The sequence below is a fragment of the Suillus plorans genome (genome assembly GCF_016647745.1).
Source record: "Suillus plorans strain S12 chromosome Unknown HD556scaffold_36, whole genome shotgun sequence".
NCBI classification, from domain to species: Eukaryota; Fungi; Basidiomycota; class Agaricomycetes; order Boletales; family Suillaceae; genus Suillus; species Suillus plorans.
This window is the reverse complement of record NW_024537420.1, coordinates 261,801-274,663: the sequence shown is the minus strand read 5'-3', so window position 1 is coordinate 274,663 and position 12,863 is coordinate 261,801. Positions and strand designations below refer to the sequence as shown.

At 47.9% G+C, this 12,863-nt stretch overlaps 4 protein-coding genes across 4 annotated transcripts; 1 reads left to right on the top strand and 3 right to left on the bottom strand.

Annotated features, from left to right (window-relative positions):
* Positions 1–2,071: 2,071 nt before the first annotated feature.
* On the bottom strand, positions 2,072–3,272 carry HD556DRAFT_560573 (Isochorismatase-like protein). Its single transcript, XM_041310954.1, has 6 exons — positions 3,076–3,272; positions 2,950–3,014; positions 2,855–2,897; positions 2,645–2,802; positions 2,417–2,594; positions 2,072–2,364 (listed from the first exon to the last, which is right to left on the bottom strand). Exons 1-6 carry the CDS (start codon positions 3,143–3,145, stop codon positions 2,255–2,257), a joined length of 624 nt encoding a protein of 207 aa, XP_041159092.1. The 5' UTR covers positions 3,146–3,272; the 3' UTR covers positions 2,072–2,254.
* Positions 3,273–4,046: 774 nt separating this feature from the next.
* HD556DRAFT_1239324 (clathrin adaptor mu subunit) lies at positions 4,047–5,899 on the bottom strand (the record flags this gene model as incomplete). The annotated part of the gene is made up of 10 exons (XM_041298032.1): positions 4,047–4,212; positions 4,266–4,336; positions 4,385–4,560; positions 4,607–4,767; positions 4,829–4,963; positions 5,019–5,148; positions 5,207–5,357; positions 5,422–5,534; positions 5,600–5,805; positions 5,862–5,899. The coding sequence occupies 10 exons, from the start codon at positions 5,897–5,899 to the stop codon at positions 4,047–4,049; spliced, it is 1,347 nt and encodes a 448-aa protein (XP_041159091.1).
* Positions 5,900–6,401: 502 nt separating this feature from the next.
* Positions 6,402–8,902, top strand: HD556DRAFT_1379888 (hexokinase). The gene is made up of 9 exons (XM_041303214.1): positions 6,402–6,614; positions 6,669–6,710; positions 6,758–6,793; positions 6,841–6,947; positions 6,997–7,274; positions 7,353–7,541; positions 7,594–8,147; positions 8,199–8,320; positions 8,371–8,902. The coding sequence occupies exons 1-9, from the start codon at positions 6,451–6,453 to the stop codon at positions 8,502–8,504; spliced, it is 1,626 nt and encodes a 541-aa protein (XP_041159090.1). The 5' UTR covers positions 6,402–6,450; the 3' UTR covers positions 8,505–8,902.
* Positions 8,903–9,895: 993 nt separating this feature from the next.
* Positions 9,896–12,177, bottom strand: HD556DRAFT_1527982 (kinase-like domain-containing protein; the record flags this gene model as incomplete). Its single annotated transcript, XM_041309365.1, has 6 exons — positions 11,860–12,177; positions 11,537–11,812; positions 11,293–11,479; positions 10,868–11,245; positions 10,416–10,816; positions 9,896–10,360 (listed from the first exon to the last, which is right to left on the bottom strand). Exons 1-6 carry the CDS (start codon positions 11,986–11,988, stop codon positions 9,896–9,898), a joined length of 1,836 nt encoding a protein of 611 aa, XP_041159089.1. The 5' UTR covers positions 11,989–12,177.
* Positions 12,178–12,863: the final 686 nt, after the last annotated feature.

The following is a 12,863-nucleotide window of genomic DNA, read 5'->3' as shown; positions in this document are numbered from 1 at the left end:
ACGAAGCTTCCCTCGCCTAGTAGATCATCAGCTCGGAGACACCATGACTCTACGACGGTCTTGGTATTTTCCATCTGGTGAAAACGAGACAGGGGGCGTGTAAATGAATGAATTGACTTTTCTTTGGCCATCTACGCTCACATAAGCTCAGGGTACTGGCTAAGTGCCTCGATGGCTACATGAAAGCCGCAACTATGCAAGCTAGTAAGTAGGAATCAAAGTAAACACGTGTGAATGAATGAATGAATTTTTATTCATCTCCTAGTCACGTGCACCCAAATGGCTAGCAAGCGGGTTTTACGTTCTCTCTCATAGCAATTTCTTCCAATTCAACGATCATTGGCGTCCTTCCAGACTTACTGCGTACGGTGCACTCCCAAATCGTCAGGATGGCTTTGACTCTTATGGGACGTTCACCGCTGAGGCTAGAACTGATTCAGCTTTCTACGATTGTGACAGTCTGACAAGTCGCAGTTATACTCTTACTGGAGTAGTCTCTATGGGTATAATCCGCTGCCGCTGCATCACTACAGGCACTGTCACGTAGTCACTCATGGAGTTTCTGCAGTAGCTGTCGTCAACACACAACCCTCGGCATGGCGTGCTCACCTAGCATCCGGAAAGTCATATGTTCCCTTTCGGAGGTCATCGTAGTATATCTGGATCGGCTGCGCTCGTCATGTACATCTGAATAAACTCTACAACCTCGACCCGTCCCCGCTCACCGTACTGATGTGGACGTTCATGTTCAGCTCGCAGTCCAATTTCATCTGGTATACCGTTCCGGGTCACGGTGTCAGTGAAGATGTGAGTGGACCAAATCGGGGCCTCATTGTGCAGAGGTGGATTCTGGCCTTCGTCAATGTGGCGGTTTTCCGGGGACCGTCGACACTTGCACTGAATTACTTGGAGCTTGTCACGAACGTCATTCGAGATGAAAGACAATGGAGAAACGCAGCCAGGAGGGGAGGACTTCGAACGACGACAACCAGCTGGAGCAGGTTTTGCTGGATCGCGCTGTCTTGTAGTTTTCTTCGCGAGGTCTCTACTGTGTGAGTCATTCTCGTCTAGTTCATACTATTCATGTTATTAAACGAGATTATTAACGATGTAGACTGGATACTCGGGCTTTCATTCTTTTTAGATGACGTGGCCGACGATGAATCAGCTGGAGAGATATGCATACAAGGCCGGTTCTGATTCCGGGATTCCAATAAATTCATCCTAAACTATCCGTTGTGAAGTCCCGCCATCCAGGCGCGTTGAACCAATCTCCCAAAGCAGTAGAACCTCTTGGAAGTTCTTCCCACAATAATATTTTCAGTGTATTAATGCAAGCTTCGTCTGCCTCAGTAGCTCAGAGTCCCTTTTACAAAGCTTGTATCGCTTCGCATAAATCATGCATTTCTCGTTCCTCGTAGTCGTTACTGCCTTAGCAGCTTGTGTGTCTGTCGCTGCAAAGACCGACTGCAAGTCCTTTTTAAAGCTCTGCACCAAGAGGACTGATTGCTGCAGTGGTATCTGTGCTCCGATGGCGGTGAGTATGAGTTGTTTGTTTTGCATCCAGGATTCAACCCCGTTGCTCACCACCCCTTGCTGTCAATAGCGTGGCGCTCAACCAGTCTGCAACTAAGACTACTTACCGATGGCTGGAAACCCGTCTATGAGCACATCTGGACGGTGAATCGTATTTCTGCTTTCGCATTAGTGCTGTACTGATGGCACAATATATAGTTCGTTGCCGACTTGGTCAATGTAGTTGTTCCTGGAGTCTGAACAATTTTCCCTGCTTCATATACAATGGAAGCGCCTTTGATTTCGTGACTTGAATACATGATATTGACTAACTTGAAGAGACGTAAGAAGTGATTTCAAGCCCTGATTCGTGCTTCGTCATTCGCTCGAGTATCATCGATATTGATTAATATTGCCGAAGTCTGCATTACGTGCATAGCGGCTGTAGCAGTCGAGGCAGGAATTTTAATTGCTGCTAATGTGCGCATCAATTGACATTTTCAATGGACATCCAACATGGTCTCTCGAACTCACCACTACTAACACTATCATTGACGTAGTTGATCTGTGTCGTTCATCACTCGATACTACATGCGTAAGTTCTTATATTTATTAGCCCTTGATGCACGTACTTTTGAGTGCCTCAAGATCTGCCGGAGTGTAAAGCTCTTCCAGATCCTCTCTGGAGTGGGAAAATATGATACGCAATCATGGCAAATCACTGCAGGGAAATCATAGTCTACAAGACAGCGCGGTGTTGCAACAGCTTCTGCAACGTTCTTTCCGTGTTATCCTTCTCTTCCTTCATAACGTTTGAGAACGATTTGAACCCGGGAACACCAGCATCCCCTAAAACCAATGAGTGGGCCTGGGACCCCATAGTCTAGAATGAAAAGCGCACGTTGCAATTGAAAAGCCGCACTCTCGCTCGTAGTGATGTATCCACCACTCTGTCGAATCCGTGCCAGGGCAAATGGAATCTCTTCTTTATTAGAGCTAGACACACCATCTGCTATCACGTGGACATTATATCCCGCCTCGATGAAATCTAGAGCAGATTGTAATACGCAAACTTGTGACTGAATCGAGCGATGTTACTAATGAGCCAGTCGTTGTAAAGTACACCAACCTCGATGCCAAAAAGCACCATAGATCTTATCTGCGGGCGTTCATGCAGTATGGTCTTTACTTCCGGCGTCATCATGGAGAAGAGCCCTTTCTCGATGGTAGCAACGAGGAGGGGCCCTAGGTAAGGTAAATCGATGTCCGGGATGGTGCTTCCGAGGCCTTTGTTTTTCGGTGACTTGAGTTTGAAGACAAGGGACGAGAATAGACTCACCTTTGGGGTTCTGTTCCGTGACAACCACAGGGATATTCAACACCTTATGATTTTATGTGAGTCAAGGCATGATAAAGTTGACACGCACATTATACCTTAGCAACCTTGAGCATCTTGTTGATCGTCAACACCAGTTCATCGATACCGAATATGAGATTTTCTGAGAGAATGGCACGACGGTTGATTTCAGCGATTCGCAGTAGATTCAGAATGAAGCGTACTGAAACGTGTCTGCACGTCGCAGAGGAAGAATACAGTCTCCTCTGGCACAAGCTTCGAAACTGCAGGCATAGTGACACAGATAAATGCCACTCAAAGGTTTATGGTTACCAAATACATCAAGGTAGAACAAAAGTATGCTCACAGACGCCTTGTGGTTGACAAGAACGAGGTATGCTCGAGACTCGCCGAACGCCGGCTTGTGAAAATCTTGCTTGGTTGTTTGGTGGGGATAAGATTAATTTGAATTAGCCAGCACGTCCTTGAGCAAGTAACATCTTCGCCTGCTTTTTCTGCTCACTGTTCTCTTTTACATCATGTCAATACATGTTCCTCATTGAGATCAAAATCAAACCGGGGCCAGTTAGAGGGTATCAGGACAAGAAATCACAAAATTCACCAAATCGTCCCAGGCCCGTTCTTTCTATAGACCCATCTGCCGACCAGATCTTTATGACAGAATGTCAGAGTTTGGGTTATGCTGAACAAGAAGGAATGACTGCCTTCCCTTATTTCAAGGTCCGACACGGGAGACTTATCATCATGCATGATCACTTGGCTGATTTGAAGGAGGTATGCGGCTGCGCGCCGAACTCTTTTACCCGGCAGCAATCAATTTCGGGGATATGTCGCTGGTATATCGCTTCTCATCTTATAGGCTGACCATCTTGTTTCAATCGACGAATCAAATACGATCCGGCACTGTTCCGTGACGATGAGGCAGCTCTCACAATGGAAGCAGATTGGCTTACCGAGCATAATTACTCCCGAGAAAGTGTCGGAGCCTGTGTCCGCCCCAATATTATCGTTGGAATGCTGGAGATGTTCATATGTAAGTATTCGAGAACTTACTGCTGTGAACAAAGCAACTCGTCACAAAAGCAACTGTGCCAGCTCTCAGAGGACTCGTACAGTCTAAGTCTGCACGATGCAACTCTTGGAAATACACAAATTAGCCAGGGTCCTAAGCTGGCTACCATCTCCACTCGATCGACCCTTTACTGCGCATCCGCACTCCCTTGTACATCTTGTACGTCTCGCTTGAGAGCCGTAACTGATCGACTTTAAGCGAAGAGAAGCTGTAGGAGGGTATCTCGAAATGTATTTGGAACGCGTGTGCTGGACGCGGGGCCTTGATTCTGGGCAACTATAAGCATCACACGTTCGTGAAAGTTATTTCGAAGCTCCTTACTTTGAAGTCCATGAACCTCGAAGAATCCAGCTCCCCGAAGACCGCATATTGAGAATCTCCCATTGGAGCATCTAAAGGGAGTGATTTTTTGGACAGCACGAACCACCGGCAAAGCATACCTTTGTTCTCGAATTAAATGACCATGATCCATCTGCGCTTCCCACAGATCCTACGCTAGAACCCGCACTTGACAGTGTACACTGCGCGCTGGTCGCATCTTCTCCGAGATAGAATTTCAGTTCTAGATTCTCCATTACTTTAATCAAACGCGAGGTTAAGGTGAGTGCGAATGTTCCTGCGCAGTGTCAGTTATGACTTGAAACATCAGTAATCAATTTTACCGCCAAACTCTCCCATGTCCATATTCGCTTTGAGAGACAGTGGTATAGGCACATTGCTGACAAGCGCGCTTTGTGGTGGTCTATACTGATAGTCTGCGAGAATGAATCGCCCCTCAGGAGGTACAAAAGATAAGGCATTGTCGCGGGTCCATTTCTGTAACCTAAAGTTGAGTTAAGAATGACTGTTCAGTGCGAGGATGATAGATTCGCAAGACCACTCACCGCACACATGGATGAAATGCGCAGTCCGTCATCACATTGGGATTCGTGAATGTCAACGTCAAGTCGGGTGTCCCGGAAAGTTTTGAGTTGCTCTCAATTTTGCCGAAAACGTTGCTCACTAACGTCGTACCATTCCTGTATTTGAACGATTTCAACAGCACAGACAGGCTGATATAAACCTCGAGCGTACTTGCCGACGATGCCTCGCATTTCTTCAACGACATCAAAAAGGATCTCGTTGTGGTTGTGCCGAACCCCAGCTTTGCGCCATGGTATCGGCGATGTAAAAGCTCCACTGGCACCATTTGAACCGAAAGAACCTGTATTATCGAGAGGATGTTAACGCAGTTTTAACTGCAAATGAAATATGTGACTGACCTCCTTGTCTCACGCTTGGAACTCCTGGAGTAGCTGGCGATACCGAGGCAAGAAGCTTCGAGATTAAGGAAGGCGAGAGTACTATATCGCTCAACAAGTTCGGTGAGGTTGTCAGTGGGTGGCCAGACGAATCAAGCGTTTCCTCGAGAAGCTGCGAGTAGACACATACATATTCGATATGAGTGGGCATCAAGAGTAAGAACACGTCCACGAACCTGATATACGATGTCGAAGTTATCCTTGAGAGTTGCAACACTGACTACGCCAAAATAGTCTTGGAGTATTTCAATGAAGGCGTCGAGAAAGGCGAATGCGATGAGGGGATCCACTGATAGAGTATTGTTAGAGACAAGCCCGAACGCGCCGTTCATGACCGAACCGCTGACCACTCACCGTCTCCACTGATGGTCGCAAGGAATCTCATCCCACCAACTTCGACATGGCAGCATGCACTGGAACACGATAGCTCTCCGACGTAGATAACCGGGTCTACGCTACCCTCGCGGGGAGCCTTTGCTAGCGCATTGTTTAACGCTTCGATGTGCAGTAAGGGGTACGCTGCGGGATAAGTGGTGTAACTGGATTGAATGATGGGACGTCTGTATGCGAAATCTTGTGATTATGGTAACCAATGAGCAGAGATGATGAAGCATACCCCGTTGGATCTAGGATAATCAAACCGTCGATAGCCATGGGCGTGATATGTTGACCACGACACGCACATGGTCTTGCCTAACAAAGCGAACTCATCCAGAAAAGGATACCAGTATATTTATTATGTTCTCTGACCAGACTTTAACTACATAATGGTGGTAATATTACATGGAGATAATCTTTTTCAGTCGAAACCTCTCAGAAAGTGAGGCAGATGAGCTTGATATGCTTGCTCGGTGATGTGCGACTGATAAGTTGGACACGGGCCGATGATATGCCGCATCGATAAACGCTCTGTAGATATATCAACCTCGCGCGACCGAACTAGTTCCGAAAGCTGGTCTAATAGACGCCTTACAGACTGTGTTTGACTCGGTGAGACTTGGGGAACCGAGATTCTCGGGGAACGAGATCACCGCGGATTGTACAGTAAACTGAGGGATATGATTGATATTTGAGCGAGGATTGGTGGAAGAGAGTTAGTAGTCAGTGTCCAATAGCGTATTCTTACTTAAAAGGGGGTTTATTAGCTTATCTTAGACTACTCACACTGTCTCGCGCTAACCAGTCCGTTTCTCTCCTGTCCCGCCATGTCACACACCACCGCGCTTCATGGCAGCGCAAAGGAGGATATCCTCGAGTCGCTCTACAACCAATTCACTATCGATGATCAGCGTCTCTTCAAGATCACTCAAACATTTCTATCAGAAATTTCCGATGGTTTATCCAGTTATGGTCGTCCCATGGCGATGATGCACGTTTCCCTGCTTCCAAGTTGTGTCTTGTTCCTGATATAATTGTCAGATAGTCCGACCTTCGTGAATGGTGTCCCAGATGGCTCCGAAACGGGGTATGTGGATTACCCCACCTATTGCTGCACCTGACTGAGTATCCTAGAACGTTCCTTGCCCTCGATCTTGGTGGGACAAACCTGTGAGTACAAAACTCTATCATCTTTTCATTTGCTTATGGATTGTCAGTCGCGTTTGCGAGGTCACTCTGCTCGGAGACAAGACCTTCTCCCTCCGGCAGCAAAAATACAAAGTCTCTGAGGCCCTCAAGACCGGTGAGGTGACCACTCTTTTCGGTGCGACCTTTGTTCTTTCCCTCGCCATTGTCGTTTAATATTTTCCCAGACTACCTTGCCGACTCCGTGGATGCCTTCCTCACGGACACCCCCTCCCAAGACTACGACTCTCACGTATCTCACGCTGACGAGGACAGTTCATATGTTCCCCTGGCCCTCACCTTCTCATTCCCTGTGGAACAATCCGCCCTCGATTCAGGTGTTCTCCTCACCTGGACCAAAGGTTTCTCTGCAAAAAATGCCATTGGAAAGGACGTCGTAAAACTTCTTCAAGACGCGTTTGACCGGAAACACATTCATGTCAAGTGTGTAGCTCTCGTCAACGACGTCAGTCAATATTCCTTCATCTGCAGATCTTAATTTTGCACGTGACCGTATGTACTGATGAGAGACCTCCCATCACAGACCGTTGGAGCTCTTCTTTCGCGGGCATACACGTCTGGCGGATGCATTCTAGGTGCTATTTTTGGAACAGGAACTAATGGGGCTTATGTCGAGGATGTTGCCAAGATTACGAAATTAAGCCAGAACCCTACAGTTGCCGCAGGTGGTGAAATGATCGTGAACACCGAGTGGGGCGCTTTCAACAACTCTGTGAATTAACTTCTTTTATCCCATCACTTTGATTACTGATGGCGAACTGCAGCGAAGTGCCTTGCCAACGACTCCATATGACAATAAGCTGGACCGCGAATCTATCAACCCACGTTTCCAGGCCTTCGAGAAATTCATTTCGGGAATGTATTTGGGGGAGATCACCCGAAACGTGATTCTTAGTTTGATTGATGCCGCTCCGCAACCCCTCCTCTTCAGAGGTCGATCCTCGGTTCCACTGAATAAGCAATGGGGACTGGACACTGCAGTTCTCAGCGAGATCGAAGAGGCATGGGAAGGTCTTGGGCGGTTCTCTCCACCAGAACAAGGTTCCCCAGAAGCTCAAAAGGGGGAAAAGTTACGGCGGATACAAGGAATACTGGCGCACCGACTAGAGTTGTCCCCGCCTGACATTTCCCTCGCGGATGCGGACATCGTCAGACAAGTGTGCAATCTGATAGCATCGAGGGCTGCACGCATGAGCGCAACGGCTGTAGCTGCTATACTGGTTCATACTGGGCGTGCACGCTTGTGGGACCGCGGGGAGCAAAGTTCTGTCGGGCTGAAGGACGAAGGCAAAAGGATCGGTGTCGGGGTAGATGGAAGGTAGGAGTGGTGCCTTTTCTATTCAGTTTTTGCTAACCAGGAAGTGATAAGCTTGGTCGAATTCTATCCTAACTTCCAAACCAAGCTGCGAGCGTCGTTACGAGCGCTTGTTGGTCCCGAGGTGGAAAGCCGTGTCGATATTGGTATGGCCAAGGATGGGAGCGGTGCAGGTGGTAGGTCTAACCAATTCAGCTCTTTGGTCTCCATTCTGAATGTGTCCCAGCCGCCCTCTGTGCGCTCGTTGCGCAGAAACAGAGTCAAGCCAACCACACAAACGGCGCATATGAGTACGACCACAAAGATATTAAGGTTACGCCGCCCATCGAAGTTGCATACATTTCCTCCTTGTCGCGGTGAGAAGAATCCGTGTACAATTAGAAGACAGACGATAGGATGTATAATGCTGGGCAGTATTCATTTGTGTATCGAATCGGTTAGACTGTTGTTATTTTGCTAGACGCTTGTACTATGTTTGAGTCCGTAACATGTACGTTCAAGTTATCAAATCATTTCTTGATGGTTAGTCTGTTCATCAGTGTATCAGGTTCGAGAGAGTTGGCACTCAAGTGCTTATGCATGACTCGGAGTCACAACCCATCGACCATGTCCCTTGATACCCTCAATTCATATACACGTGACACCATTCTTGCAAACCTCCCGAGACTCCTCAATCTCCTTACCCTCCCGCAGGTCCCATCGCTGAATCGTCTTATCCCCCGTTCCGCTGATCATTTGCTAAGTGCTTGCCGTCAGGAGAATACTAGGAAATCCACGAAATATCTTTGTACTCGCGAGAAGAATATTTCCATGCTTGATGTCCCTCCAAGGTTATGACTGGCGTCAGAATCGATTTGTTTTCTGTTGTATCGGGTTGCATCGAGCTGGAAGCCATCACAGCTACATTGGCCAGAAGATGTCAGTTAATGGATGTGTTCGGTGAGTTCTTCTTGTGCTCTGTAAGGCTAGGCTTGTCGTTGGGTCAATTTAAACTCTCATTCGCTCGAAAGCTGTTGCACTTTGCTGCTCAAATCAGTAGTCGGTTTCTCCGTGCGTGATGCTTACATGGGATTTGGTCTTGCCAGGATGCTAGGAAGGACGAAGAGTGATGAAGGGCACAGGTATGGGCGCGTCTCATATATTTACTCTTCTTCATGATGGCCGCCGTGCATCGTACAGCATGTTCTTTTAAAGTTCACGGTGAGCACGTCGGCTTAGTACCTGAGTTCCCATAATCAGTACATGTACTGTTGCTGGCTAAGCTTCAGCATTCTACCTTTTGTGTAGCGGTTATGCGCGTGCGGCAGTCTGTCCTACTTACATTCACCCCGGGCCCGAGTGCCTGAGTTCATCAAGCCTACCTCTCCCTTTCCAGTCCGTCCACAACATTTCTAGTATGCCTATATATGTCGTGGTGTATATAGCACCGGCTTAGATTCGTGTTACCTATGTTATCTTTTGCCTTTGGTTTTGATGGATCAATCTAATCGTCCTTGCTCAAGCCTGAGGTGCCGCACAGCGAGTAGCTTATCGCTATTGCATCAGAAACATTAGATACGGAATTACTGTTACCAGTAGACCAACTAAATTTTGTGTAGCGTTCGCATTCATCACAATGTCATTTACACGTTAAGTCCAGCTACCCTTTCGGCAGTAAACTTTGACAGATTTCTTGCCGACAAAACCCAACTAAGGAGTTCGGAATTGAAAGTATCAATTGCAGGTTGGCATGCACATTGTACAGTATGGCATCACAAAGCTCTCATGAAACGCACATCGCGAGACATCTCGACATCAACGATCAGGGGCAGCAGAGGCAACCCAGCGTCACTGTCATCCACACCCGCCGTCACAGATGAGCTCAGTTCCATCTGTAAACCCCCCCATTGCGAAAGGTCCGAGGCGAAATAACTTTCGGGCAGAGCGCGTTTATAATCACTCGAGCCCTGGTCAAGGTCAAGTTCCTCGCGACGCTTTTTGACAGTTTGCCACTCGTCGTACCATGCTCTGCGTCCTCCCCATTCGATGGGCATGCCTTCCCCATTACCACGAGAAAAATCCGGGCCAAATGCAGTGATCTTGACAAAAGGATGTTGGTAAGCAATATATCGGTCCAGGTACGGTAACGTGTGTGCGAAGGTGTGATTACCAAACTTCTGGAGGAGGAGATCGACGTCGGTTTTGCTGATCGTCCAGTGAGAAGGAACAGGTTGGACCTAGATAGATCAAATCAGCTTGGCTGGTTTAAGTACGAGAGGGAATATGAAGTTCCTCGCCCGGGTAGCACACAAATCGCATCAGCCGAGGAAATATGTAGCAGTAGGAGTCAGAGAGCGGCCAAGCGGGACTCGGCGTCAAACTGCCCTCAGTAGGCGAGGAGGAGATGGGAACAACATTCATGTCAGTGGAAGAGAGGACTCCTTGTCCGATACAGACGACTACAATACTCTGGAGCTTGCTTCGTTCGTCTATTCCAACTCGGAGAACAACCGCAGGGCGGACCGCTGTGTCCCATTTTTCAGGGGAGAGACTGGGATCCCGCCAGAACAATGGATCACCCGCTCGAGCGCTGTAGCCCTCAATAGTTGTGCGAACATCGATTTGGCAGCATACAATTTGTCCAGGGCAGAGGGGAATGGTGTCCACGCATATACGGGGAAGCGACGGAGAGTCTATGAGGAGCGCTCAGTCGAAAGAAAGATGTTCAGTGAAAATCAGCAGACCTGACGAAGCCTCAGCCGGAATATTCCAGTTGATTGTAGCAGGATCCAGCAAGCCAGCCAGTGCACGGGTTTCTTGTATTTGCAAGCGCAGCAGCTCGTAGTCTGGTAGTTGATCAAACTTCAAGCTGCGTGCGTAGTCAACCATTTGACCAATGCAAGGAAGTCCATCGGGGGCCATGTCAGCACCGCTAAATTGCTGCTTTTTGATCCGGACTTGAACTTCCTGATTCTTGCTTGTTCCATGTCGAGTGTTGTATGTCCACGGAAGGTCTCCCCGAGCAAGACTGAGGAGCGTATAGCCAAGAGATTCTATATCGTCACGCGGAGCTGATCCTACAGTCCTGTCAGGTAAGAGGGAAGCATATAATACCGGGCCAACTTGCGAATGTGACGATGGACGTTCAAACTGACGTACTCCAGCGTACCAATGGCATGCGATGTTAGGGGTTCATCCGTAGAGAGGTTGGGTTGGGCCTCATGTGCAATAGCCCGGGTGAGCCCAAAGTCGACCAGATACAAGCACTTGGGATCGGTGGGGTGGAGGATGATGTTCCCGGGTTTGATGTCGCAGTGGACAAGTTTGTTCTTGTGTATGTGTTCGAGAGCCGAGATCTAGCGCAAGGTCAGTATGAGCCTACTAATGGACTAGAGATGACTCGTGCTACATACCATCTGATCAGCGACCATTAAGGTGTTTACTGCCTGTAGAGGACGGCGTGCTCGCACTTCACCAAGGTTCATCCCGAGGAGCTGCATAGCAAGATACTCGAAATGCTCTAATCGTCCATAGGCGAAGACTTTTGGAATGGAAGGGTGCCCCTGCAGACGCTGCAGAACCCGTCGCTCATGATCCAAGATGGTGGTTTTGAGTGCAAGAGATGCTCGGGATTTCTTGATAGCCATGATCTGACCGGTGACTAATCGAGTGGCCTTGTACACCCGTCCCTAAGAGAATGTCAGGCATAGAATAACAGAGGACAGCATGGGCGTACGAAGCTTCCCTCGCCTAGTAGATCATCAGCTCGGAGACACCATGACTCTACGACGGTCTTGGTATTTTCCATCTGGTGAAAACGAGACAGGGGGCGTGTAAATGAATGAATTGATTTTTCTTTGGCCATCTACGCTCACATAAGCTCAGGGTACTGGCTAAGGACCTCGATGGCTACATGAAAGCCGCAACTATGCAAGCTAGTAAGTAGGAATCAAAGTAAACACGTGTGAATGAATGAATGAATGAATTTTTATTCATCTCCTAGTCACGTGCACCCAAATGGCTATGTAGCAACATTTCCTCCTTGTCGCGGTGAGAAGAATCCGTGTACAATTAGAAGACAGACGATAGGATGTATAATGCTGGGCAGTATTCATTTGTGTATCGAATCGGTTAGACTGTTGTTATTTTGCTAGACGCTTGTACTATGTTTTCGAGTCCGTAACACGTACGTTCAAGTTATCAAATCATTTCTTGATACGGTTAGTTTGTTCATCCGATGATCCGACTACCCGAGGTTTGGCACTCACGCTTGAATAAGTGGTTGGATGGACTACGTAGCTGCAAACACCTACTATGTATATAGTACGCCACTCGAGCATCTACTCGAGTCGGGCTGGTCACGAGTCTACTATAGCACAACAAGAACGAGATCGGTTAGGGTATGTCAACGTCCAGACAGAGGAGACATGATCGATCTTGGAATGTTTCTCTGGCAACGGTTGGTATTGTCAAGTTCGATACACTGTAACACTGTACGAGTCTCATGACGAGGAAAGATTGATATACGTAGTTGCGAAATGATGAGTACATAAGAACTGGAATGAAATGTGAAATAGTTGTGTGCCTGTATTAATGACCATCGGCATGTGAATGCCAAACAAAGAAACAGCACGAAGCGAGCTCGCAGTGGAAGAAGTCGAGGCTACGCGCTTGCTGCACTTGGTGTGGTAGGACTGGTCGCAGGAGCAGGAGGTATCGTAGATGTCGAAGCAGCAGGAG

Excerpts from the sequence above, each read along its gene's own strand:
- HD556DRAFT_560573 (XM_041310954.1), bottom strand. The coding sequence starts at position 3,145 with ATGCCTGCAGTTTCGAAGCTTGTGCCAGAGGAGACTGTATTCTTCCTC. Across the intron at positions 2,803-2,854 it reads CACGGAACAGAACCCCAAAG|GCCTCGGAAGCACCATCCCG; the intron begins GTGAGTCTATTC and ends CGAAAAACAAAG. Across the intron at positions 2,365-2,416 it reads TGCGGCTTTTCAATTGCAAC|GGGATGCTGGTGTTCCCGGG; the intron begins GTGCGCTTTTCA and ends CATTGGTTTTAG.
- HD556DRAFT_1379888 (XM_041303214.1), top strand. The coding sequence starts at position 6,451 with ATGTCACACACCACCGCGCTTCATGGCAGCGCAAAGGAGGATATCCTC. Across the intron at positions 6,794-6,840 it reads GATCTTGGTGGGACAAACCT|TCGCGTTTGCGAGGTCACTC; the intron begins GTGAGTACAAAA and ends ATGGATTGTCAG. Across the intron at positions 8,321-8,370 it reads GGATGGGAGCGGTGCAGGTG|CCGCCCTCTGTGCGCTCGTT; the intron begins GTAGGTCTAACC and ends AATGTGTCCCAG.